The sequence below is a fragment of the Megascapheus bottae genome, chromosome 2 (assembly GCF_031878675.1).
Source record: "Megascapheus bottae isolate mThoBot1 chromosome 2, mThoBot2.hap1, whole genome shotgun sequence".
In the NCBI taxonomy this organism is placed as follows: Eukaryota; Metazoa; Chordata; class Mammalia; order Rodentia; family Geomyidae; genus Megascapheus; species Megascapheus bottae.
In genome coordinates this window covers 88,999,815-89,023,344 of record NC_143510.1, presented here as the reverse complement: position 1 = coordinate 89,023,344, position 23,530 = coordinate 88,999,815, and the positions used below count along the sequence as shown (strand labels likewise).

Genomic DNA, 23,530 nt, shown 5'->3' with positions numbered 1-23,530 from the left:
AGGCCAAACTCCTGGCCCCAAACACATTGCACATTTCAAACAGAGGAAACAGGCTAAGAGGAAAGGACAACTTCCCATCATCCCCCAGTGCATGTGGGCTTCTTTTCTCTTCCATTTAAATACCACCTCAACTATTACCACATATTCGTTCAACCTATTTATGGATGATGAATGTGTTACCAGAAAATTAGCACAGCTACCTATCCCAGTCCTCAAGTCAGGTGAGAATTTGGGCAAGACTTGAGACATAGTCAAAGTGATAGAAAAGTTGATGAGAAAAGAAATATGAGAGCCAGGTACCAGTGGCTCATACCTGTAATTATAGCTACCCAAGAGGCTGAGATCTGAGGATCGTAGTTCAAGGCCAGCCCAGAGAGAGAAAAGACTCCCCTCTGATTAACCACAAAAAGCTGAAATTGGAGGTGTGGGTCAAGTGGCAGAGCACCAGCCTTGAGTGAAAAACCTAAAGGCCAGTGCCCAGGTCCTGAGTTCAAGCCCCAATACTGGCACTAAATAAATAAGAAAAAAAAAGAAATATTTATGTGGCATGGATTCCATTCACTGTTAGTTCTCTTCACAGTATAGATATGATTGTTTGGCTTAGAAAAAAGAACAAGGGGCAGGGGACAAAGATATACATAGTTAAAGAGTCCTGGTTACCAGTGTGCCAGGCCTGTCATCATCTCAGTTCTGATTCTCCTGGATTTTGGCGAAGTTGCCATCGCTGCTGTGTGAGGAGAGAAACCTGGTTCCCTGGAGTGATTCATCCAGTGCCAGGGTACAGCCTGATCACCATAGGTGGTTATCCTCATTTGGGGGTGTCCTGCTATTCCTTAAGGGGGACTTTGGTCTTTCTCATAAGAGATGGTATTGCTTACTCCTGTTTTTTTCTGGTACCCACGCTGATTGCAAAGTGACTGTGCGGAGAACGGCTTGGGAAAAGCACATGCAAAAGTGGACTCCAGGATGGCAGGCTTCACCTGCTTTTAGGCAATATGCAGCAACAGAAACAGCTTAGGTGTTGTTAGGAAGACACTTTCAATAGACCTCAAGTGGGTCTTCCTCTGTAGGCAGCATTAGGCTTTGGGGTTGGAGTACCTCCTGAGATTTCTGGAGGGAAACTCCTCAGGTCTCTGCTGGAAATGATGATGATGATGATGATGATGATGATGATGATGATGATGATGATGATGATGATGATGATGATAATAATAATAAAACACTGCCGCGCTCTTGGAGAAACCTGGGAAAGCAGGATCCTGCAGTTCCCGCCACAGCGACTTCGTCTAATGCGCAGGCGCCGCGCTAGACTTCCCGGAACGCCTCCCCTGGCGTCCCTCCCCCCGCCCCCTCCCCCGTCCCCCTGCAGTTCGTGGGCGAACCCATTTCCAGGAGACAAGTAAGCGGTTTGTCCAATCCCCATTCCTCTCGAAGATGAGCCAAGCCATCCTCTGGCCAATCAGAAGGCTTCTTTCAACAGCGCCTCGCGCGGAGCTGCTCCTTCTCTCCCTCCCCGAGGATGCTCCCGAGGAGGTGGGGGGCGGGAGATGGAAGTGATTGACATCAGCCCAAACCATTTGCCAAGCGGGGTGACATTGAAAAGCAGATACGGTTACGAATTGTCTCGCTGGACCGGCTATTAGTCCCGCCCCTTGATCCTAATAGGTCTACGCCTGCCTGCGGTGGGTGGGAGCTTTGCGAAGTAGCCAATTGAGTTGCGGCGGGAGGGAGGGGCAGGGCAAGGCTTGCTTGTGTGTCTGGCGGGGCGCTTTGAGCGCCGGGACCGCAGGCTTGTTCGGGTTGTTCCTTTCCAGCTTCCCAGTCGGTAGGGCTCCGACCCACGGCGGGCCAGGGATCCGTCGTCGCCGCGGTCGATCGGGGCGGGGGTTCTGCATCCCTGCGGGGCCCAGCCTGCAGCGCCGCCCCGGGCCGGGCCGTGTCCGGTTGCCATGGTGAAGCTGGCGGCCAAATGCCTCCTGGCCGGTGAGTCTGGAGTTGGGCGGCCCTGCTTTCCCGCCGGCGAGCTGCTGCCCAGCCCCGGAGCTAGGTCCCCGGGCGGGAAGAACGCGCTTCCTCGGCGCCCCCGCCGCAGCCGGGCCTGAGCCCCGAAGCGCACCGGCCGCGTCGCCTGCGGGACCCGAGTTAGGCCCCAGCCTCTAAGGAGTCAGTGCCGGATCAGCCCCCGCTGGTGGTAGACGCAGGAAGAGGGGTTGATGGACGTGAGCTCCGGGGGCCCCTGTCTTGTTGGAGACCCAGGTTACGGCAGTGCCCGTTGTCTAGGGGATGTCAGCACCCGGTCTTCCCAGAGAGGCCTACCCAACACCCAATCACAACAGCCAGAACACGCCTGTAGAATGAGGTCTGCGTGTGCTGGTCCGTACCAGTCATCCCAGCTAGTTGGGAGGCAGAGAGCGGGGGATCGTGGTTCAAAGTCAACCAAAAAGTTGGGAATGGAGGAGTGAAGTCTCCCATCCAAGTACTACCCAGGCCCGACCCTGCTTAGCTTCCAAGATCAGACAAGATCGGGCACGTCCAGGGTGGTATGGCTGTAGACTTGGGTGTGGAGTCTTCCTTTGTTTTCATTCCTGTCGCACAGACTGGGAGTAGAGATGGTACTTATAGTGAGTGTTCTAGTTTAAAAAAGAAAGGGTCATGCAGAAAAGAGGGCAGACATCAGTAACTTGTCTCCATAAAGCAGAAGAAATGAAGGCTCTGGAAAGATGGATTGCACGGCGCTGGGTTCTGTCACCGGATTCTGCACGCTCTTCTTCCCACTTGTTGCATTTCCCAAAGTTCCATTTTCACTCAAGTGGGCTTCTCTGTCTGCCAGCTCTTCCTCTCGTTTCCTTTTTAGTTCAGCCTGTGTCATGGAGCTGCCTCCTGGCACTTCAGATTGCCAGTGCCACAGTGGGACAGGCCGTGGCTCTGTCTGGGGTTGTTACAGTCATTCCCACGGGCAGATGAGGCCCAGAGTGGTGGACACTTGTCCTGGTCACACAGCTGGAACATCTGTTGAGCCTCACACCTTTTGCTGTTCTTTCCCCCAACCCTTCCGGACACTTGCCACTTGCCCCTCTGTCAGAGGTGCCAGGCCTCTAGCCTGGCCCTCCACCTCCATCCTCAGCCTCCTTTTTAAGCCTCGAGGGAATCTCTCATTGGAAGTCTCTAGAAAGAGTCCAGCCCAGAGAACCACATGTGAACGCACGTGCGCACACACGTGTACACTTGCTAGTTTTGATTGCTCTCACCCCTTGGAGGCCCACAGTTTTGCTCTCCATGACAGAACTCATCATCGGGGGACCTGATGTCCAGGGACACGTGTGTTTGTTTATTGAGCATCTACTATTTGTGATTCCCTGTGCCAGGCTGAGGGCGGTGCTCAGATGAGTCAGCACCGCCCACACTCCATATGTGTGACAAGCTAGAATGTGACCACCACGCGTCACAGCGCCTCTCAGGCGCCACATTGCAGAGAGTTCCCTGTGTCCAGCTGCTGCTCCATGGTGGGCATTTGTCTGTGGTCTACTTAAGAAGCAAATCAGCCATGGTTGTACCTGGCACTTCACATAGTATCTCAGAGGCCCCTATTGCAGGGAGTGGGATCTGTTTTGCTACTGTTTTGTACATGTAATAACCCGGCCCAGAGAGATTAAGTAACTGACCTATGCCGCACAGCCAGTGAGTGGTAGAGCTGGCTTCCGAGTCTCCTGGGGTTCTGGACCACACTGAATCTGTGCATACCAGGATAATACTAGATGTGCCACACTGCCGAGCGGTTCTGAGTTCAGATCTCACACCAGCAGCAGGATTGTAATGGACACCCAGGGAAGAGACAAGAGGGAAGGGAGCCCTCTAGTGGCACAGAGAGAAGCTGATGGACTTTGTTGGCCAGAGTGGCCAGCGTGGAAAGAGGTAGCTGTGAGCCAGTCCAGGGGGCCCAAGTCTTGTGTCACAAGGTGGTAAGGAGTTGTCTTGAAAGGAGAAACCACAGCTGGTTGCTCACCCCTGTAATCCTAGCTACTAAGGAGGCTGAGATCCAAGATCACAGTTCAAAGCCTGGACAGGAAAGTTCAGAAGACTCTTTATCTCCAATTAAACACACACACACACACACACACACACACACACAGCCTCTCCTGAGCACACATGTCAGAGTCCAGGGGGGAGGTGGGAACTGGGCCAAACAGCACAGCGCCAGCCTGGAGGAGTCATACACAATGAAATACCGCCTATAGCCAAGCAATTGTCTCACAAGAGAAAATTATAGGTGGGAAAAGTAAAAATGGAGTCACGAACAGAGCAGCGGATGAGAAGTCATACATGGAGCAGCGGTTGATTGGTGAAAAGGGGAGCAAAGCAGGGACCCCTCCTCAGACCAAGTAATCACAGAAAATGTGTTGTGGGGGCACCGGGCAGGACGATGGGGTGAGATCAAAGGAAGACTCCACACCCAAATCTACAGCCATACCACCCTGGACGTGCCCGATCTTGTCTGATCTTGGAAGCTAAGCAGGGTCGGGCCTGGGTAGTACTTGGATGGGAGACTTCACTCCTCCATTCCCAACTTTTTGGTTGACTTTGAACCACGATCCCCCGCTCTCAGCCTCCTGTGTAGTTAGGATTGCAGCCACTGGCACCTGGCAGATCTTTAGCTCTGAGGTGCCAGTCTCTGGAGCTGGCAAGGGGAAGCAGCACACTCAGGAAGTGTGAGACAAACCAGGTGAGGCCCTACGATGGAGACAGACCATGCTACTTGGCTGTGGCTTTCTTGAGGTGAAGTCCCCTGAATGCAGACAGATACCTGTTGACTGTTCCAACACGGGGCTCAGCCAGGCAAGGCCTCCAGCCAGCCCAGCCCATCTCTGTCCCCTCAAGACTCAATAGTAACTTCTAGTGTCAGATGACAGGTTCCTCCAAGGGATGTGTCTTATTGTGGCTTATTTTGGGGGGACTCCGGGGCCCTCTTGAGCCTCTGCTCCCTTCTGGGTCCTTCTTTGGGTGAAAGGAGTTTGGGCCATGTCAGGATGTGCTCTGGCCTTTTGAACTTTGAAGATGGCTGCCTGCCACCTCCCTGGATCTGGAAAAGCTGCTTTGAACCCTCACTGGTTTTGGTTTCTAGACCACTGCCCTGGGGCAGGTGGTTCCCAAGTTGGATGGCTCCAAACTGAGGTGTTTCTTCTGCTCTGACCCCAGGAGACCCGACGGTGGGCAAGACGGCCCTGGCACAGATCTTCCGCAGTGATGGGGCACATTTCCAGAAGAACTACACCCTGGTGAGCTGCGGGCTGGGAAATGACAGGGTGGGCATAGGTGCCCATCTTCTGCCCGGACTTCCGCTAGTACTGACAGTGTTGTGTGGCCTTTGATTATTGTTATAGCCTTTGGCAGGAAAAGGTTTCTCCACACCTGGCTTAAAAAGGAGTGGGGAGCCAGGCACCCGTGGCTCACTTCTCAGGAGTCTGAGAGCTGAGGATCACAGTGGGAAGCCAGCCTGGACAGCAGAGTCCATGAGACTTTTATCTCCGATGAACAACCAAATAGCTACCCCAAAGCACTGTGGCTCAAGTGGTAGAACACTGGCCTTGAGTGAGAAAGCTGAAGGCCAGTGCCTGTGCCCTGAGTTCAAGCCCCTGGGCCGGCACCAAAAATAAAAAAGTGGGCTCGCCCTGAGGGAAGGGCTTTGCTGAATTCCCAGAAAACACCCAGATGCCAGATGAGGGGACACCATGTGGTCACCAGGAAGGCCTCTGTCTTGTACGGTTTTGTCCCAGCATACGCCCTAAGGCTTGGGGTACCCAACAGAGCCAGGGTCTCCCCCTCTGCAGCCCCTCACACCAGTGCCCCTCGTATCCCCACAGACTACAGGGGTGGATCTGGTGGTGAAGACGGTGCCAGTTCCTGACACGGGTGACAGTGTGGTAAGCTGCTCCTTGGGCCTGGGTCTCTCTCGGGAAGGCCCAGGCCTAGGTGGTCTGAGCTTTGGGGACACAGTGGGGATCCAGTGGAGTTAAGGAGAAATGATTCCCCTCTCTGCAAATGGGGAGCTCTTAACCTTGACATTTGGGGTACTGTGTGTGGCCTTCTCTGGTGAGGCAGACCCAGAGTCCATGAGCAAGGACGGGGTGGGGTGGGGTGGAAGGTGAGGAAAGGCCGCCAGCATGCAGGGCAGACGTGGACACTGCCGTGTGGCCTGGCTCAGAAGCTGGCCTTTCAGTGTCCATGTCAGAAGGGCCCCTGGAGGAGGGCGGGGGCGGGGCCCTTCGGTGTAGCCTGGGGCTTCCCAGAGCTAGGGAAGGCTGGTCCTGGTGAGAAGGAGCACTGTGGGGCCCCTGATTCACACCTGACTTAGCATCCCCAGATGAGGACAGAATGTCTTCAGCTGCCTCTCAGGGTCCACCTTTCCAAAGATCTGTTAAGACTGGAAAACCGATTTGGTGAACAAAGCACAGACGGACCTTCTGGAATGGAGAGCTGCCTGTCTCTGCCATGTAGTATTCTGTTCTGCAGGTGGGGTGTCAGCCTCTTCCTGGGTAGTCGGGGTTAGGAGCAGTGAGGCCCCCTCCCCACGCTCTCCTCAAACCTGCTTCTCTCTCCAGGAGCTCTTCATATTTGACTCCGCTGGCAAGGAGATGTTTTCTGAAATGTTGGACAAATTGGCAAGTAGTGAGCTCCTGTCATAACCCCTGCCCCATCCCTCACAAGTGACCCGGGTTCTCCTCCTGCCACACCCCTCTCCCCGATGTGCTGTGGGCACTTCTCCGCAGTGCCCACCAGCCACTGTCCCGTCCCACCAGTGGGCCTTCCACAGGCTTACTCCGTAACCAGAGAGCTTATGAGATGACCCCAGTCTCCAGAGCCTTCTCTTCCTTTCAAAGAGCAGCCACATTCTATAGAAATGGCTTCCTTCCCAGAGCTGAGGACTGGGGTTTCACCATGGTGGATGGGCTATCTCCAGGGTTTGCGGTTTCATCGTGGCACGAGTGTAGCCTCAGGTCCCCCCGCTGGCTGCTCCGAAGCCAGCCAGCTGCCCTCTCTGAGCAACAAAGTAGGACAATCCAGAAAGACCTCCACATGGATACCCCGAAAGCCCCAGCCCAGTGCTGGCCTAGACAGGAGCCTCCTGCACACCCCCTGCCCGCACTCAGCCTGGCCACCAAGCGTCTCTGGGGTGATCTTTCCGATCCCTTACCCAGAAGCCAGATGTCCCTTGCTCAGAGTGCAGCAGGAAGGAGTCTGTTGCATGCTCCTGACGTGTCCTCTGCCCCTACACAGTGGGAGAGCCCCAACGTCCTGTGCCTGGTCTATGATGTGACCAGCCAGACATCCTTCAGCAACTGTGCCAAGTGGCTGGAGAAGGCCCGGTCCCAGATTCCAGGCATCACACTCCCAGGTAGGAGGGCCTCACCACACACATGCACACACACACCAGAGCCCTGGCTCTGCTTGAGTGTGCGTGTGTGCATGTGTGTGCATGCACCCATGTGTGTGTGTGTGTGTGTGTGCATGCATGTCTGCACGCGTGTGTGCACTTGCTATTTCTAGGACTTGAACTGAGGGCTTGGGTGCCATCCCCTACTTTTTCACTCAGGCTGGCACGCTCTACCACGGGCCATAGTTCTATTTTCCAGCCTTTTACTGGCTGATTGGGGCTAAGAGTCTCACACACGTTCCTGCCCAGGCTGGTTTGGAACCACAATCTTCAGATCTCAGCCTCCTGGGAGGTTAGGATTGCAGGTGTGAGCTGCTGGGCCCCAGGCCCGGCTGTGCCCTGGGCTGGCCGTGCAGTGAAATCCCAGCCCAGTTGGTACAGTAGGAACCAGGCCACTGGCGGGGCTGTGGTGAGACCATGACACGAAGACAGGGTTCTGTAACATGGTTGATATTTCCAGAAAGCTCCTTGGAAGAGCCTCGTTTTCTCCTGTGTGGGGGGTTCAAGGCATGAAGTCAACCCTGAATGCTTTCAATCGGTTTATTTTTCATCCCTGTGTGAGATCAACAAATCCTCATTAGCAGAAGAAGAAGGCAGTCTCCAGAGACAGGCTGAGCTATTCGCCACAGCCCATGCAGCTGGTCTCAGCCAGCTTACCTCCTCGTCCCTGACTCTGATCCCAGCCCTGAGATTAGCACTAATGACCATTTTGTAAGTTTGTTCCATGTGCTAGGAATTAGCTACAAATGTTCACAGAAATCGTAGCCCTCACAAGGGAGCTTCAGATGTGCCTGAAGCCCCGGGAAAGCTGCCCGTTGACAAATGGGTAAGCCCTCCTGTCCTCTGTGGCCCTTGGAGAGCAGCTGGAGAGACCCCAGCCCTCCCAGTCCTCCCCACCAAATCAGGAATAGTGAGTTGGCTCCTGTCCACTGCCAGCCACCTTCCCGGCCTGCTGCTGGTCAGTGCAGTGCTGTAGCTCTCGCTCTCTCTTCTGAGCAGGGGTCTTGGTGGGGAATAAGACGGACCTGGCCAGCAGACGTGAGGTGGACACAGACCAGGCGCGGTCGTGGGCACTCGGCCAAGGGCTGGAATGGTTTGAAACATCCGTGGTGAGTACCCCAGCTGGAGCGGGTGTCTGAGAACGGGCCCTCGGGTGACCTCACACATGCCAGACGGCTTGGCAGAGTCACTTTGGAGCTGGCGCTGACCTTCCAGCTCCAGATCTCCACTCAGCAGAGCAAGACTGAAGGAAGCAGTAGGCGGTCTGCCCAGGGGACAGCCGCACCTCCATCAGGAGCTGTGGGGGTTGGAGGTAGTGTGGGCCCGGTGGTATTTTAGGGGTGACCCAGGCACCCTCAGCAATCAGTAGCTTCCTGGTTCTTCTTTTCCTCCCTGCTTTAGCCCCCGGGGCTCCCAAGTCATAAAGTACTCAGAGCACTTGAGCATGAGCCCAGTGTCATACTCCCATCATGATCTGGGTTGCCCTACACCATGGAACCCTCCTGTGTTGGGGGTTCTGGACTTGCAGCCTCCTGCAGCCAGCGCCCCCACATTAGGCACATCAGGTGCCCGGTGTGAGCCTGGCTTTGTGGGAACAGGGGTCAGCGCTGGGGCTCCTCCCTCTGAGGGCCCCTGAGCCAGAAGTAGCTGCAGCCCCTGGCTTGTGATTGACAGCTGGCGCCTCGTGCGCCCCCTGCAGGCTGGGAAAGTAAGACATGCGCCTGGCTGAGCGCTAGCTAGGGAGGGAGGAGAAAGAACACTTAGCCATGTCTGGTGCCCAGCACAGCACACAGGAAACGTCAGCTGTCTGAGTACAGATGCCTCCCCAGTAGCTTGCTTTTATGGTTATTACAGAGATACATGCCACCCGTGACTCTGGCCCCAGGGTCACAAATGTGAAATTAATGAAGTTCAAATTAAGAGTGTGTGTGCCGGGCAGGGCCTTCCCCGTCCGTGTAGCCCACCCAGGGCAAGCCCGCCTTGGGGGTGGACGCTCACAACTCTCGAGGGCCCCCTGACCCCTCGTCCTCCTTTCCCACTGGTGAAATGGGCCCCTCCCCCAAATGGCCCCTTGTCTCCAGCCTCAGAAATGCAGAGGCCCCCCCATCCCCCCTGCCCCCAGTCTCGTCACCCAGAGCCCCGCTGCGCGCTCTGTTCTCCTCAGATGCTGCAGTGGGCAGAGATAAATGGCGCTGGAGGAGCCCGGCTCGGCACTCAGTACTGACTGCGAGTTTAACTAGTCCCCCATGAGTTGGTGCTAGCAGCAGCTTGGTGAAGAAAGCTGTAATTAAAAAGGAAATATAACCAAATGCTGTCAGAGATGCAGCCAAGCCGCAGTGCCGGGCATCTTTGACTCGCTCGTTTCCTAAATGCAGAGCCCAAAGGAGGGGCCTTGGTGGTCCTCAGGCTTCCTCACGCCCCTCGGTGTTTGACCTTTTCAGGCCAACACACACACAAGATTGTCTTTCAACAAAAGTGAAAACAAAAAGATGAAATCCACTGGTGACCACTGTGTTGAGACAGTATCAAATCTAAAAGCATTCAGTTCATTCCCTGGGCGTGACTGCCCCCGCCTTCTAGTGGCCCGGTCACATTTGTGGGGGGCCCACTGCGTGGTAGGTATTTTGCCCATGATAGCATTTTGTTTGTTTGGGGGTGACTGGGGTTTGAACTGAGGGCCTCGAGCTTGTGCGCTTGAGCCACAACTCCTAGCCCTCTTTGCTTTCATTTGTTACTCAGAGAATCTACAGCTTTCATCTGTGCTGGCCCCAGGCCTTCGTGCTCTTTCCTTCTCTACCTCCCCTGTACCTGGGCATGAACCACCACTCTCTCACGGCACGTTTTCGAGAGAGGGTCTCACTTTCTTCCCCCTAGGGAATTATAGTCCCTTCTCTCTACCTTCTATTGCCAGCCACCCATTATCTAGTTAACTACCTTAGGACTCTTGGGGCCAGAATTCTAAGCCAGATTGAGGGCTAATCTGGGCTCGCTATAAGGAACATTTGCTTTAAATAGACCTCGTCTATCTGCATCCAGACTATGTAAGTGAGATTATGATTAGTCACTTGACAAAAGGACTCCTGCCATGTGCAGGAGTGTGGGAAACGTGGCTCCATTTCCATCCATTTCAGGAGCGCCCAGGGTATCTGTTGAGGCCTTACCCGCCTTGAATGCCTTACTCCTTTTGCTGGGTGTTCATGCCGAGGCGTCTGGAGCAGGCTGGGCTCCTCACCCGCCCGCTGCTCTGCATCTGCTGGGCCCTGGACCACTCATCTGTGACATGCAGCCGCTGCACATGATGTTTCCGTGGCTCCCGGTCCACGGGGACACTTCCTAGCCTCTGCCCTGGGGTGCGCCTCGCTCGGCCAGCGGCTCAGCATGTGCTGAGCAGTGACGCCTCCAGGTACCCACTGTCAGGACTGTGGGGAGCTCTGTGCCAACCTCTGAAGACAGGCAGCCGGTGTGGTAGTCATTGCCTGGCATCCCAGCTCTTGCGAGGCTCACATGGGATCACACACTCCACGTCAGAGCCTGGCTCACGTAGCAAGACCCTGTCTTCAAGAAGACGAAGGAAGGACCAAAAAGTTTCTAGGAAGCTGAGCCTCCGGCCTCTTAGCTAAAGCCAAGAAGGGTCTCAAGTGGCAGGAAGGACAGCCATATAGAAGGAGGCCCCAGGCCCCTGGCTGTCCTAGCGGTTCACTCCTATAATCCTAACTGCTCAGGAGGCTGAGATCTGAGGATCACGGTTGGAAGCCCACTAGGCAGACATCCAAAGGAATCTTACCTCCGATTAGCAGTACAAGCCAGAAGTGGAGCTGTGGTTTAAGTAGCAGAGCACCAACCTTAAGTATAAAAGATAAGAAAGAGTGGCCAGGAGTTCAAACCCCAGGACTCTCTCCACACCCCCTCTCCCCAAATGAAAAGCTCCCTGGAGAGCTCAGAGTAAGGGAACGGTGGCTAACCGTGGTGTCGGCTCCTGGTTGGACTTCAAAACACCCCTGGCCTCCCAGCCTGGGCTGCCTGGACCTGGTACCTCTTGACACCTCGCACTGGCAGGGAATGAGGGAGGCACCCCCCTTTAGTATCACGTTGTTCTCCCTGCTCCTGGCTCCCCTTCTTCACCCCTGCCTTCCAGGTAGGGTGAGGCCAATTTATCTGTCAGCTGAGCCAAGAAGGGGTCTCCTTTGAACATTGTGCCACACCCAGTAGAGGAAGGGGCCCAGTAATAGAGGGCCAGGCCCTGCTCTGCCCAGTCTGTGGCTGTCTGCCCATTCCTTTAATCTCTGACTCTGTTTCTTCTTGTAAGTCTGGGCAAAGGCCGGGTGAGGGATCCCGCGTGGGTGTGGCTCTCACGGACGGGTCCCAGCCAGGCTTTCACTGTCTTCCAGAAGGAGATGGACAACTACGAAGCCCCTTTCCTCTGCCTGGCCAAGCAGTTCCACCACCTGTACCGGGAGAAGGTGGACAGCTTCCATGCTCTGGTGTGAGGCCTCCAGTGACTGCCCACAGTGTCCTGGGACCTGCCAGGGCACCCGAGGGTGAGATGTCTCTGCACTCTCCGTGCGTCCTGACCTCTGTAAATAAAATGAGGACAACACACAGCAGCTGCACCTCTCCTGTCCTTGGCCCGGCCACCCCGGTTCCATTCTGCATCTTCACTGCCGTGCCAGCGGCACCGTTGGCCCGGAAGAAGCTGGGACTTGTGTATATGCTCCCTACCACCTGACCACCCCCATCCGCTCATGGATGGACCTCCTGTCCACCCTGCAGGCTGGGTGCAGAAGGGCCCCAGGGCGGGCAGGACCCAGCCAGCCCCTCCCCTGCAAAGAGCCCAGTCGACCGCTTTCTGCAGTGGCCTCAGCCTCAGCTTTGCGCCCAGCTCTGCTGCTTTGCATCCCGCACCCACTGCCAGATTCATCTTGTAAGCACCGCTTTCATCCTGTCCTCCTCGCTGAAGATGCACCGAGTGGCAGGGACTCAAGGGCTCCTGGAGCTGTCGCCTCCCTAGGGCACCCAGTTCCCCAGCTTCCGTGCCTCCAGGAGCCTTGCCGTGCCCTCAAGTCGAAGTATGGCTCAAGTGGTAGAATACCAGCAGTGAGTGGGAAAAGCTTAATCAAGAGCAGAAGGTCCCGAGTTCAAGCCCTTGTACCAACACAAATTTAAAAAAATGAGGCTTCACAGGGCATCCAGGCCCAGCCCTGCCTGCTGCCTCCACTCAGGCTTGGCAGGAGCCCTGGCAGCCCTGCTGTTTGCAGAGGTGGTGATCAGGCTGTCTCCAGGGTCCCTGAGGCGTGGGACATCCTGCACAAAGCCACTCCCCTGGGGACCCCGCGCTGTCATGCAGTCTTCAGCAGATAGCCAAGGGAACTTGGGTAGAGGGGACATTTTCTGTGACCCCAAACTAGGCTAGGAACACAGAGGCACCACTTTGGGAAGTGACCAGGAGTTAGGAGCAGACTCCTCCCTGCGGCACTGCGAGCACCCTGGGCCCTCTGCTCCTCCTTCCTGTCTGTGGGGAATCTCTGGCTGCAGACACTGTCCCTGCCCCCCCCCAACTCCACAAGGAAGCCCCCAGAGAATCCTGCAGCAAGACACTGCCAGGAAGAGACGGTCTGTGCCACACTTCCCCACTGGACGCTGGCAGAGCTTCAGAGCCAGTGCACGCCACAGGCGGGGGCAAAGGCAGCCCTGCAGGAGGCTGGCCCAGGCCCTCTGTGTGGATGCCCGGGTGGCACTGTTCCCACAGCAGGGAAGCTGAGGTGTGTATCTGGAAAGAGGAGGAACGGGTGGCAAACAGCGGGCTCTGACAGACTCATGTGGAGTGAAATCCTGTGGCCAGCCAGCCAGAACCAGGCAAAGAGCTGCCTCCTGCTCCGGAGAAGGGCAGGGGCCTGGCTCTGGCAGAACTGAAAAGGATGCTGGCTGTCCCCTGGGGAGGTCCAACCCCAAATCCTCAGAGATTTCAGCCCATAGAACCAGACTGGTAATGTGGGGAGGGGGAGTGATGGGGTCCAAGGCCCCCCAGAAAGAAGAGGGGAGCAGAGATTTGAATAAAAGACTCCATTTTTGAACAGGCAGGTCTGAATTGTAAAGGCCTGAGAGGCTCAGATGGACCATATCAGCCTGATAGGAAACCCAGCAGGAAGGAAGAATTGGCACAGCAGCCTGGCATGAAAACAACTAGGGAAAAAAGTAAAATGGGGGTTGGGCACTGTAGCTCAAGCTTGCAGTCCCAACTACTCAGAAAGTGGAGATTTGTAGGGTCACAGTTTTAAGTCGAGCTGGAATAAAGAGCAAAATTCCCACCTCAACTAAACAAGCTGGGTATCCTGGTACATGCCTGTCACCCTAGCTGCTGGGGGGGGCAGAGCTAGGATTGGGGTCTGAGAGACCCTACTTGAAAGATGACTCAGGCGACACAGCACCTGCCTAGCTAACGCAAAGCCCAAGTTCAAACACCAATCCTTCCTCACTCACATATAGGAAGAGGAAGGGAGGAGAAAGGGCTTGGCTTTGGAGCTCACTGTGTTACAAGTCACTCAGTAGACTGCTGCTGCAAGCAGATAAACCATTGAGGCCGTTTCAGACGGTGCAGAAAGCTAAGTGGGGAGTGTTGTGGGGGGCATGGGATCAAGTGGACAGGAAGGAGTCTGGGGAAAGTGACATCTGGAGTCTGATGGCCACATGACCATCTGGGGTAAGAGTCCTAGAAAGGAGGACAAAATGCCTACCTCCTGGGCCCTGTTTCCCTTTCATCACACACACACACACACACACACACACACACACACACACACACACACACACACACACACATCCTTTATTCCAGAACACCAATTGACTTTTTAAATGTGTTGTCCTTTATTTCAGAGGTAGAAAACAGAGAGTGAGAGTGATTTCTTCAGGTTACAAATGATAGTGCCAGGAGGAAGTTTCCAGGCCCATGATAATGAGGGATGGACTGCCCGTGCTGTCCTCTCAGCAGGTAAGCAGAGCTGATGAATTCGAACGGGACCCTGGCGGAGAGCCCCTTTCCATCTTAAAAAGGCAAGAGCACCCAAGACGCATTAGGAGAAAATCGTGACCCAGCTGCTTCTAAACGTCACCTGTGCCGGGAGGGGAATGTGGAGCTTTCTGTCGTTGTTGTTTTGTGAAATGGCTTTGGGGGTGGAGGGGAATGGCCCCGGGCCATGAGCTCAGCCTGGTGGGTCTCTGGAGCGTGGGCCAGTGTGGGATCCTCTCCCAGGTCATCCAGGCGTGGGAAAACGCCAGCTTCCTGTGAGAAGATCGCAGCTCACCCTTGGCCTCTGTGGTCTTCTGCTTCACGAGAGAATGCCATCAGCCTGGCTGCTTTTTACACCACGTCCAACCTTCCACCAGGCACCATTTCTAGTGGATGCTCAGTGCACAAGAGCTCATGTCCCCGTTTTCTATAGGAAGTGTGCTGCATTGGATGCTTAATTGTAAAAAGAGACATGAAAGCAAGAATACAAGGAAAAGGAAGAGAAGGAAGGAGAGATGAAAAGGACAGAGGGTGCAAAGCGGAAAATGGTTCCAGTGCCACAGGCAGCCGAGGGACCCCAGCAGGCAGGTGGCCCTGCCCCCTCCACCTCTGTACTGGAGTGCATTTTTGAAAGCCAAAACAATCAGAGGAAGCTGTCCTTCCCGTGCGTCTTCTCTTTCTCCTGACTGCATGTCTTGTGGATTGATTTTTGAGAGGGGGGAGCAATGGTGGGGCTTTCCTGAGTGCTGTTCCCGAGCTTTTTCACTCAAGGCTGGTGTTCTACCACTTGAGTCACATCTCCACTTTGGACTTTCTGATGGTTAGCTGAAGATGAGCGTCTCAAGGATTTGTCTGCCTGCACTGGCTTCGAAGTGTGATGCTCAGATCTCAGTTTTCAGCGTATCTGGGATTACAGGCGTGAGCCACAGGTACCTGGCTTGCTACATTCTTGTATAATCATAGGGAGTGTCTCGTTTTTTTAAATACACAAGAGAGGACGGCACAGCACCACCACGTGCACAAGAGAAGTTGTGGGGTTTGGGCCCGCGGGCTTGTCCTGTCCTGTGTCTGGGTATTGGCTCCTAATTTGAAGTATGAGAACCTTTCCTCTCACAGGGGCCATTTGGACTTTTTCATTTTTATTTTGCCAGTACTGGGGTTGGAACTCAGGGCTTCATATTTGTTTGGTTTGCTTGTTCAGCTAGCACTCTACCACTTGAGTTCTTCCTCCAGCCCCAGCTTTTTACTGGTTAATGGAAAGCGGATTCTGCCCAGCCTGGCCATGAATGGCAATCGTCTGGCCTCCTGTGTGGCTACAGTGCCAAGCATAAGCCACCAGCATCTAGGCTCTCTGTTTGAATACCTATACCATAATTCTTGGGCCTTACAAAAATAACGAATGCAGGCAGCCAGCCAGATCTGTCCCACTGTGAATCAAGTGATTCTGCAGGCCTTACATAACCCGACATAGCTAGGGAACAAAATGGCTCTTCCCCCTGGGTTAAGCCAAACATGAGCCAGACACTGGAATCCTACTACTCAGGAGGCTGAGATCTAAGGATCATGGTTCAATGCCAACCTGGGCAGAAAAGTCTCAGAGACTCTTTATTGCCAGTTAATCACCAAAAAAAAAAAAAAAACCAGAAGGAGAAGCTTTGAGGTAAAAAAAAAAAAAAACAAAAAAAAACAAAAAACAAGCAAGAGCGTGAGCCCTGAATTCAAGCCCCAGGACTGGCTCAAAGAACTGACAAACCTGTTGCCAAATTGTTGCTAACAACATAGGCAGTCCCCAGGTCGTATACTAAGCAGTCCCCACTCCTGTCTCCCTGGAGCTTCTTCCCAGTTGGTTTATTGCAGGACCATTTTTAAATGATCGTCAGCTAACGGGCATATCATAGGTCACAGGTCACCACCTGTTGCTCAAGAATTGCTCCTGATTGAGCATTGCCCTCTGTACCTCATCCGGAGCCTTGTCAGTTATTTCTGCAGGACGGAAATGGACACGGGGACTTTCCAGGTCAAAGCCTAGGAGTCTTTTAAGGTTTTAATCGCCCTCCAGAGAAAATGGTACCAATTCACACTCCAACCAGCAGGAAGTGGCTCCCTGGACAGCCTGCAGTTACTAATGAAAGGGAATTGAGCTGACAGAAAGGGGTGCAGAAAAGAGGCCTGGGGTGAGAGGTGCAGGGCGGCCCCATGGAGCCCTCTGCACCCCAAACAGATGTCAGCTTGTTGGAGCAATGGGGTGCCAGTAGAGTCCAGGGGTACAGCCTCCACCGGTGGTGGAGACAGATTAAGTCCTAAAGCAGCAATGCAATCAAGGCCAAGAACAAAGTCAAAGCAAAGACTCTTCGATCCATTCTAATTAGGAGCTGCCTTTCCAGAGAAATAGGGAGCAGGCTGCCACGGCTGACAGCAAAAAGAAAACAACAACAACACTAAATTGCTGCAGCCCAGCTGTGCTGGGAGCCTCGGCACCGGTCCACGGGGCCCCCTCACCATGCAGGAGCCCCACTCTTCCCGGGGCTGCAGAACCTGACCGGCCAAGGTCAATGGCTTGCTGATCCCGAGCCTGGCCCAAGGCAGGGAAAGGAGGACAGAGCTGACCTGCTTTGCTCCTTGCGTCTCCTCCTCCTCCCTCCTTTCTCCACCCTGACTTCTTCCGCCCCCCCACCCCCACCTTTTTCTCCTTTCTGTAGCTTAAATACTAAACTTTATTTCAAGCTTGAGAAGAGTAGATAAAACAGTCTAGATTCGAGATCTCAGTGTGCCACGCCCACTGGGAATAGCGCTCTGGCCGCCCAGGACGCGCCCCTGAGATGCCACGCCCACCTTGGACTCTCCCTCTCAGATTTACTCCAACAAATCCACAAACACCCCAGAAAGAATTCGTGCAAAGATAAAACTATCTCCTGTGCAGTGGGCAAAGCCATTGCCCCAGGGAGCCTTGAGGGTCTGAGTACCAGGGCAGCAGTGAGCCCAGGACCTGCTCCAGAAGCTTCAGCCCCAGCGTGAGCTTGCGCTGAGGTACAATGGAGGACTGAGGATGAGGAAGAGTGACAGGACATCAGGGCGGGGGTGGGGGCACTGGGGGGCCCGTTTCCTGATTCATTAAGAGAGGGCCTGTCCGTGAGCGCAGCCCTTCTGCCTGCCCCCACCGCTGCCATCCATGGGCCTTGTGTGACCTCTGGGAAATGGAGACCAGGGTGCTGTGACAGCACTGGCTCCTCACACGGGTCACTTGACTCTGAGTCTGTCAGGCCCTGTCTCCTCTGTGAAGTGACGAGTGTGGTGGCCAAGGCCACACAACTAAAGGGGGCGGGGGGCTAGATGCACCACAGGGGCCAGTCAGCGTGGGTGAAGCCCATGCCGCTCGCAGGGGCTTCCCTTCACCCCTTCTCACCAGACACAGGTGGGGTCCCCACCCAAAGAGAGTAAAGGAGGTCATGGAGTGCTGCTCAGAGCTGAACCTTGAGGAAGGGATCTCTGGGTGCTGCACAGTGAGACACCCCTGAGGGTCTTGTGTGCAGTCAGAGGCTTCCTCACGACTGCAGGCCGGCCCACCCCCCAAAAGCCACTTCCCCCTGCACCCTCCACTGTTGCGCCGAGCCCCTAGATCCATCATCCAGCCCCCACTCTTCCACCCCACCATCAGATGACACAGTGCCCCTGGCCAGTTGAGGCTCCAGGCCCCTCTGTGACAACAGATAAGGGTGGCTGAGTCCAGGCGAGGCAGAGGAGGCAAGGTGTGACTGGCAGACCCTCCTGACCCCTTTTGATGGCCCTCACTTCCTAGACCATCTGCTCAGGCAGGACACCGGGGCAGAAATGGCAGCACCCGGCCAGCCATGTGCTGCTCCCGGGCCTGGGAGGCAGGTCAGAGGCCCAGCTGGCTGCCTGCCACAATTACCAGGCCAGGCCAGGCCGCAGAGGAAGCCTGCGCCCAGCAAAGACCCTCCCCAACATCCCAGGATGGGTGTGGGGTCTCTGACCTTAGAGGGGCAGGTGGGATGGGGAGGGTGGGAATGGTGTTTTCTCCTTAGAGAGAGGAGCATGTAGGGGGGGAGGAAGAAGGGCCCTGATGCTGGACACCCGCTGACCTGCCTGGTGCCTCTAGCGGAGGGTCAGCAGCCCTTCCCTGCTGAGTCTCTTGCCGAGTCCTTGCCACCAGCTCACACAGTGTTTTCCTTTCAAAGAACTCTCAGTGCAACCTTTCCTCTCCGTTCAATCCACCGTGCCTCAGTTTCCCCACCTAGTTAATGACAACTTTGAAGTAACTTTCCTTTTGGTTTCTCCAGGCAGACAGATGTTCAAAACAAGCAATCGCTTCAGGAGGGGATCAAAGTGGCCCCAAGGGGAGGTGACAAAGAGGGGCATCCAGTGAATGGGGGTCACCCTATTGCCAGGCCTTCATTGCCAGGGCCTCTAGGAGGTAGTGTTGGCAGGGCATATCTGGAATTACCCCTCAAGGGGCATGGAAGCTGGGGTGTTTGTCCTCCAGCTCCCATGCAGTGGCCCAGTTCTTCCAGCCTGGGCCATACAGGCCAGCAGAGTAACAAAAGGTGGCCAGCAAGAATGAGACGTGGGGCTGGCAATGTGGCTTAGCGGTAGAGTGCTTTCCTAGCATGCACTGGGTTCAATTCCTCAGTGCCACGTGCTCAGAAAAGGCCAGAAGTGGTGCTGTGACTCAAGTGCTAACCTTGAGCAAAAGAAGCTCAGAGACAGTTCCTGTCCATCACAGAGTCCTCCCTCGGGTCCTCCGCTGTCTTTTCATAAGCCTTCCAAAGCAAGGGTCTGCACACTCTCACTGTACAGACCAGAAGACGAACATTTGAGATTCTCCAGGCCATTCTGGCCTTGTCGTTGCAGTGCCAAAGAGTCATTGACAGAATATAACTGGATGACATGGCCGGGTCTCAATAAAACTTTATTTACAAGACATGGATTGCCAACCTTCATCCCAGATGATGGTGGAGCCACTGGGTGGTAAGAATATGCCCCCCCACCCCGCCATTAGCTTTGTGGCGTAAACCCCCCCCCAGCCACACCCTGGTCAGTTTTCATTCGGTCCTGACCTGTTGTGGGCAAAAGCATGAGACCCTATCAAAACAAAATTAAAAAGAAAGGGACTGGGGCATGGCCCAGATGGTAGAGGGCTTGCCCGGCTTTCCTGACCTGGGTTTGAGCCTCAGTACCTCCAAAGGGAAGTGCCATGTCTGCTGCCCTTCTCTTGAGCCTGGGCGGAACTGTGATGGCACGGAGTGGAGCAGAATGGCCGGTAGGGACAACGGCAGTGATTCAGACTCCGGCAGACTCCGGCCTGCTTCCCCGAGACTGACGAGATGACACAGCTTCGTAGAGACGGCCGCCATACTGTCAGGAAGCCCAATCACCAGAAGAGGCTGTGGGTGGCCAACCAGGTACACTGAAGGTCGCATTGCCCATTTGGAGACAAAATTCAGGATGGTCCTAAGAAAGACCAGGTTGCCCCGGCAGTGTGGAGCCCACGCCCCGTATGCCATGCTGGGCAGGAAGGCAGTCCTGGGCTCAGCCCTGGAGCGTCTTTGATCTTGAAGGCAGGATCCCAGAAACCCAGCAGTCCCACCTGGGGGTGTTCACCTGCACCCCTTCCTGTGTCTTAGCAGCCCCCCCTCCCCTCCCCTCCCTACTTCTTCCTTGTCTCCTCTCCCCCCACTCCCCAATCGCTTCTTCAACCTGGGAAGGGGACTGGGAGTGGCCAGGCTGTGGCGAGGTCTCAGAGCCACTCTCCCAGCCCTGTTCTCTGCCTGCCCAGAGCCCCAGGCTGTCCGGCCTGAGGTCAGCCAGCCCCTGGCACCTCGGGATGCAGAAGTAGCTGTGGCCTGGCCTTGGAGTCTGAGGCTAAGGCCCCACTGACATGTTTAGGTTGCAGTGGCCCCTAGAGCTGCTCGGGGTGTAGGGGGAGGGTCTGGGCACCATTGCTCAGAGGACAGGGACTCAGAAGGAGAACCAGGGGAGGGCAGACGCTTGGGATGCTGGGCTTATTTCTTCCATATCTCTGCCTTTCATCTCCAGCTGCCCCAATCCTAGTTGAAAATAGCATATAAATAAATGATCAAATAAGATGCCTTGTCTCACCAGCCAAGACCTGCAGGGGAAGCGTTGTTCTCCCCTGGATCATGTCAGATTGATCCTGTTGTCCCCAACAAACAAACAGGGCAACTAACTGCTACAGGCCACGCCCTGGGCCAGCTCGGGACACAGGCAAGAGCTCCTCTGCCTTCAAGGGGCTTGCAGTCTAATGGACTGTGGTCCAGAGTGGAGTCTCAGTCAATATGAGGTACACAGGACAAAGTCACTCAAGGAAAGGGAGGAGGCCCCAGAGAAGAGGTGGCTTTGAATGATACCAAAGATCACTTTAACAGAACAAGGCCCCTCATGTGCAAAGGCCCTGAGGCAGGAGTCTGCATAAAGGAGCATGGAGTTGTGAGAAGAATAAATGAGATAGGCCTAGGAGGTTCACACACTGGCATGCCATGCTGTAGTGTCACTTGGTTTCCTGGAGATGTTAATCACATTGTGTACAAATCAGTGAGTTGATTCTCCTGTCCTCGGGGTCAAGGAGAAAGCCACGAGTTGGAGGAAAAACTTTCAGAAGTTCATGGTGCATAAGACACAGTTCTAGGAGTTTGCTTTTTGTTGTGGCTTTTTGATGTCTGTACCAGGGCTTGAACTCAGGGCCTAGTGCTCTTATTCAGCTTTCTTGCTCACAGTCCGCACTCATCCACTTGAGCCACACCGGCAGCTCAGCATTTAATTAACACCACCCGTGTTCATGGATCTGAACATGCATACATACATCCATACACATGTATGTGCAGTCACACATGCATGTATACACGAGAGAGAGAGAGGAGAGGAGTACTTGGCTGGCAAGCACACAGGCTCTGGGTTCCATCCCAGCACTGCAATAAATAAATAAAAATGCTTAAGTCTTAACCAAAATGAAAGTGTTCATTTTTAATCATGCAAAGTGGCTGGGAAGTTGCAGAATGGCCCAGGGCGGCGCTCAGGATCCAGACATCAGGCCAGGAACCAACTGCAGCTGCTCCACTGCCTGCCGGAGTCCAAAACAGCAACGAGAACAGAGCCTCCTCTGTTCCCTTGACTTCTCACCCCCCTGCCCCCTGCCCCTGCCCCCATCCCCACCCCCATCTGCCCATCCTGCTGTTCCCCTGCCCCCTGTCCTCCTGTCCCCCTCTCCTGTCCTCCTGCCCCCCTCCACACTCACCCAGGGGGCATCTGGCCAGTCCTCATTTCTGGCTACTGTCTTCCTGTCCCCCTTGCTGCCACCAACTGTGCCTGTGTCCTGAAGGAGATTTGCAAAAAAGCCCATGGGTGAGAAAGATCCACCAGGGTCCAGACACAGTGGCAAGGGGCTCTCTGCCAGTCCCACCAGGCTCCCTCTCACGCAGGCCCATGCATGAGAAGTGGGAGGGAGGAGGCAGGGAGTGACACATTCAGACAGAGGGAGGGTCCCCATGCTGGTGGCCGACACCTGCCATCCTAGCTGCTCAGGAGGCTGACATCTAATGACGATAGTTCAAAGCCAGCCCAGGCAGGAAATGTCATCGCTAACTCATCACCAAAAGAGCTGGAAGTGGAGCTGTGGTTCGAGTGGTAGAGCTCTAGCTTGGAGCAAAAGAGCTAAGTTAGAGTGGCCAGGCTGAGTTCAAGCTCCAGTACAGCACAAGAAAGAGAAGGGAAGGGAAGGGGAGGGGCGGGGAGGGAAGAGAAGGGAAGTTCACACACTGACCTCAGCTGTGCCCCACCCTACCCCATGCCAGAAACCAGGGTCCACGCGGCTGAAGCCCTGTGTTCACGCAGTCGGGCCCACGGAGGAGCTGTGAGATTTTACCCTCTGCTCTGAAGAGTCAAGAGTTTTGCCTTTGTTCTGCCCACAGGGAAGAAACTTCTAACTATTGTGTGTGTGGTGGGGAGGGGGTGTCGGGCCTGGGGCTGGAACTCAGGTCTAGGCACATTCTCTTTTTTTTTTTTTGTCAGTCCTGGGCTTGGGCTCAGGGCCTGAGCACTGTCCCTGGATTTTTTTCTCAAGGCTAGAGCTCTACCACTTGAGCCTCAGCACCACTTCCGGCTTTTTTCTATGTATGTGGTACCGAGGAATCGAACCCGGGTCTTCGTGCATGCTAGGCAAGCACTTTAACCACTAGGCCAAACTCCCGGTCCATAGGCACCTTTTCCTTAGCCTTTTTGCCACAGGATCACTTCCGGCTTTTTACTGGGTCATTGGAGAGAAGAGGCTCACGAAGTTCTCCTGCCCATGTGGCTTCAAACCACAGTCCTCAGAGCTCAGCCTCTTGAGTGGCTAGGATTACAGGCGTGAGACACTGTCCCCTGACAGAGCAACAGTACTTCTTACAAGGTTCCCTTCTGTTTTCCTCATCCCTCCTACAACTCTGTGTACAGAATTTCCTCTAACACACGAAATTCTTTTTTAAATACGTAAAATTCCTCCTAGCCCCATGCGGGACCCTGTTGTCCACTTCTTTCTCTCCCTTTCTTCTTGATTCTGTGTCTCAGAGCTTCCTCCAGAATAGTCTAGAATCAGCAGCACACAAAGCGTTGCGAGCAGGCAAGCAAAGGCCAGGTTCACAAGTAATTTTACCCTTTCTAGGGGCTAATGAGGACAGGGTTGATTTTCTCGTGTCTCTTGATCTATTGATGATCTGGCTTAGGAATCTCTCCCCCATCCCCCGAGGGCACACATTTCTACTCCCCACGCACGTGTGTGTGTGTGTGTGTGTGTGTGTGTGTGTGTGTGTGTGTGTGTGTGTGGTACATGGCATCCAGGGCATTCAGCATCTCAAGGCAGTGTCACACAGAGGGACAGCTTAGCTACAGATTCTGTTGAACTTGACCTTGCCTGATACTTGCTTAGAACAAATACAAACTTGCAGGAATGTATGGGACAAAGAGAATTCCCAGCTCCTGAGCTGGATGCAAGTAGTTACTAAAGTGAAAGGCTTTGAGCACCTCCTCAGCAAGTGCTCTTCTGAACCCAGGGACGTCACAGCCTGTCAGAGGTCAACATGGCAGGG

At 54.7% G+C, this 23,530-nt stretch overlaps 1 protein-coding gene and 1 long non-coding RNA gene across 4 annotated transcripts; both read left to right on the top strand.

Moving 5' to 3' along the window:
• The first annotated feature begins 1,742 nt into the window (after window positions 1-1,742).
• Ift27 (intraflagellar transport 27) lies at window positions 1,743-12,030 on the top strand. The gene is made up of 7 exons (XM_090328638.1): window positions 1,743-1,983; window positions 5,194-5,273; window positions 5,859-5,918; window positions 6,597-6,656; window positions 7,273-7,390; window positions 8,429-8,538; window positions 11,818-12,030. Exons 1-7 carry the CDS (start codon window positions 1,950-1,952, stop codon window positions 11,914-11,916), a joined length of 561 nt encoding a protein of 186 aa, XP_090184764.1. The 5' UTR covers window positions 1,743-1,949; the 3' UTR covers window positions 11,917-12,030.
• A 704-nt stretch (window positions 12,031-12,734) lies between these two features.
• LOC150067505 (uncharacterized) lies at window positions 12,735-15,090 on the top strand. 3 transcript variants are annotated; one of them, XR_016534627.1, is made up of 3 exons: window positions 12,735-13,188; window positions 14,300-14,414; window positions 14,676-15,090. It is a non-coding gene; the product is annotated as an uncharacterized LOC150067505 (long non-coding RNA). The 3 variants fall into 3 exon arrangements; XR_016534628.1 differs by lacking the exon at window positions 12,735-13,188 and having other exon boundaries at window positions 14,167-14,414; window positions 14,866-15,090; XR_016534626.1 differs by lacking the exon at window positions 12,735-13,188 and having other exon boundaries at window positions 14,167-14,414.
• Window positions 15,091-23,530: the final 8,440 nt, after the last annotated feature.

Coding starts and splice junctions, on each gene's coding strand:
- Ift27 (XM_090328638.1), top strand. CDS start 1,950: ATGGTGAAGCTGGCGGCCAAATGCCTCCTGGCCG. Junction 5,274..5,858: donor TCCAGAAGAACTACACCCTG/GTGAGCTGCGGG, acceptor GTATCCCCACAG/ACTACAGGGGTGGATCTGGT. Junction 8,539..11,817: donor AATGGTTTGAAACATCCGTG/GTGAGTACCCCA, acceptor ACTGTCTTCCAG/AAGGAGATGGACAACTACGA.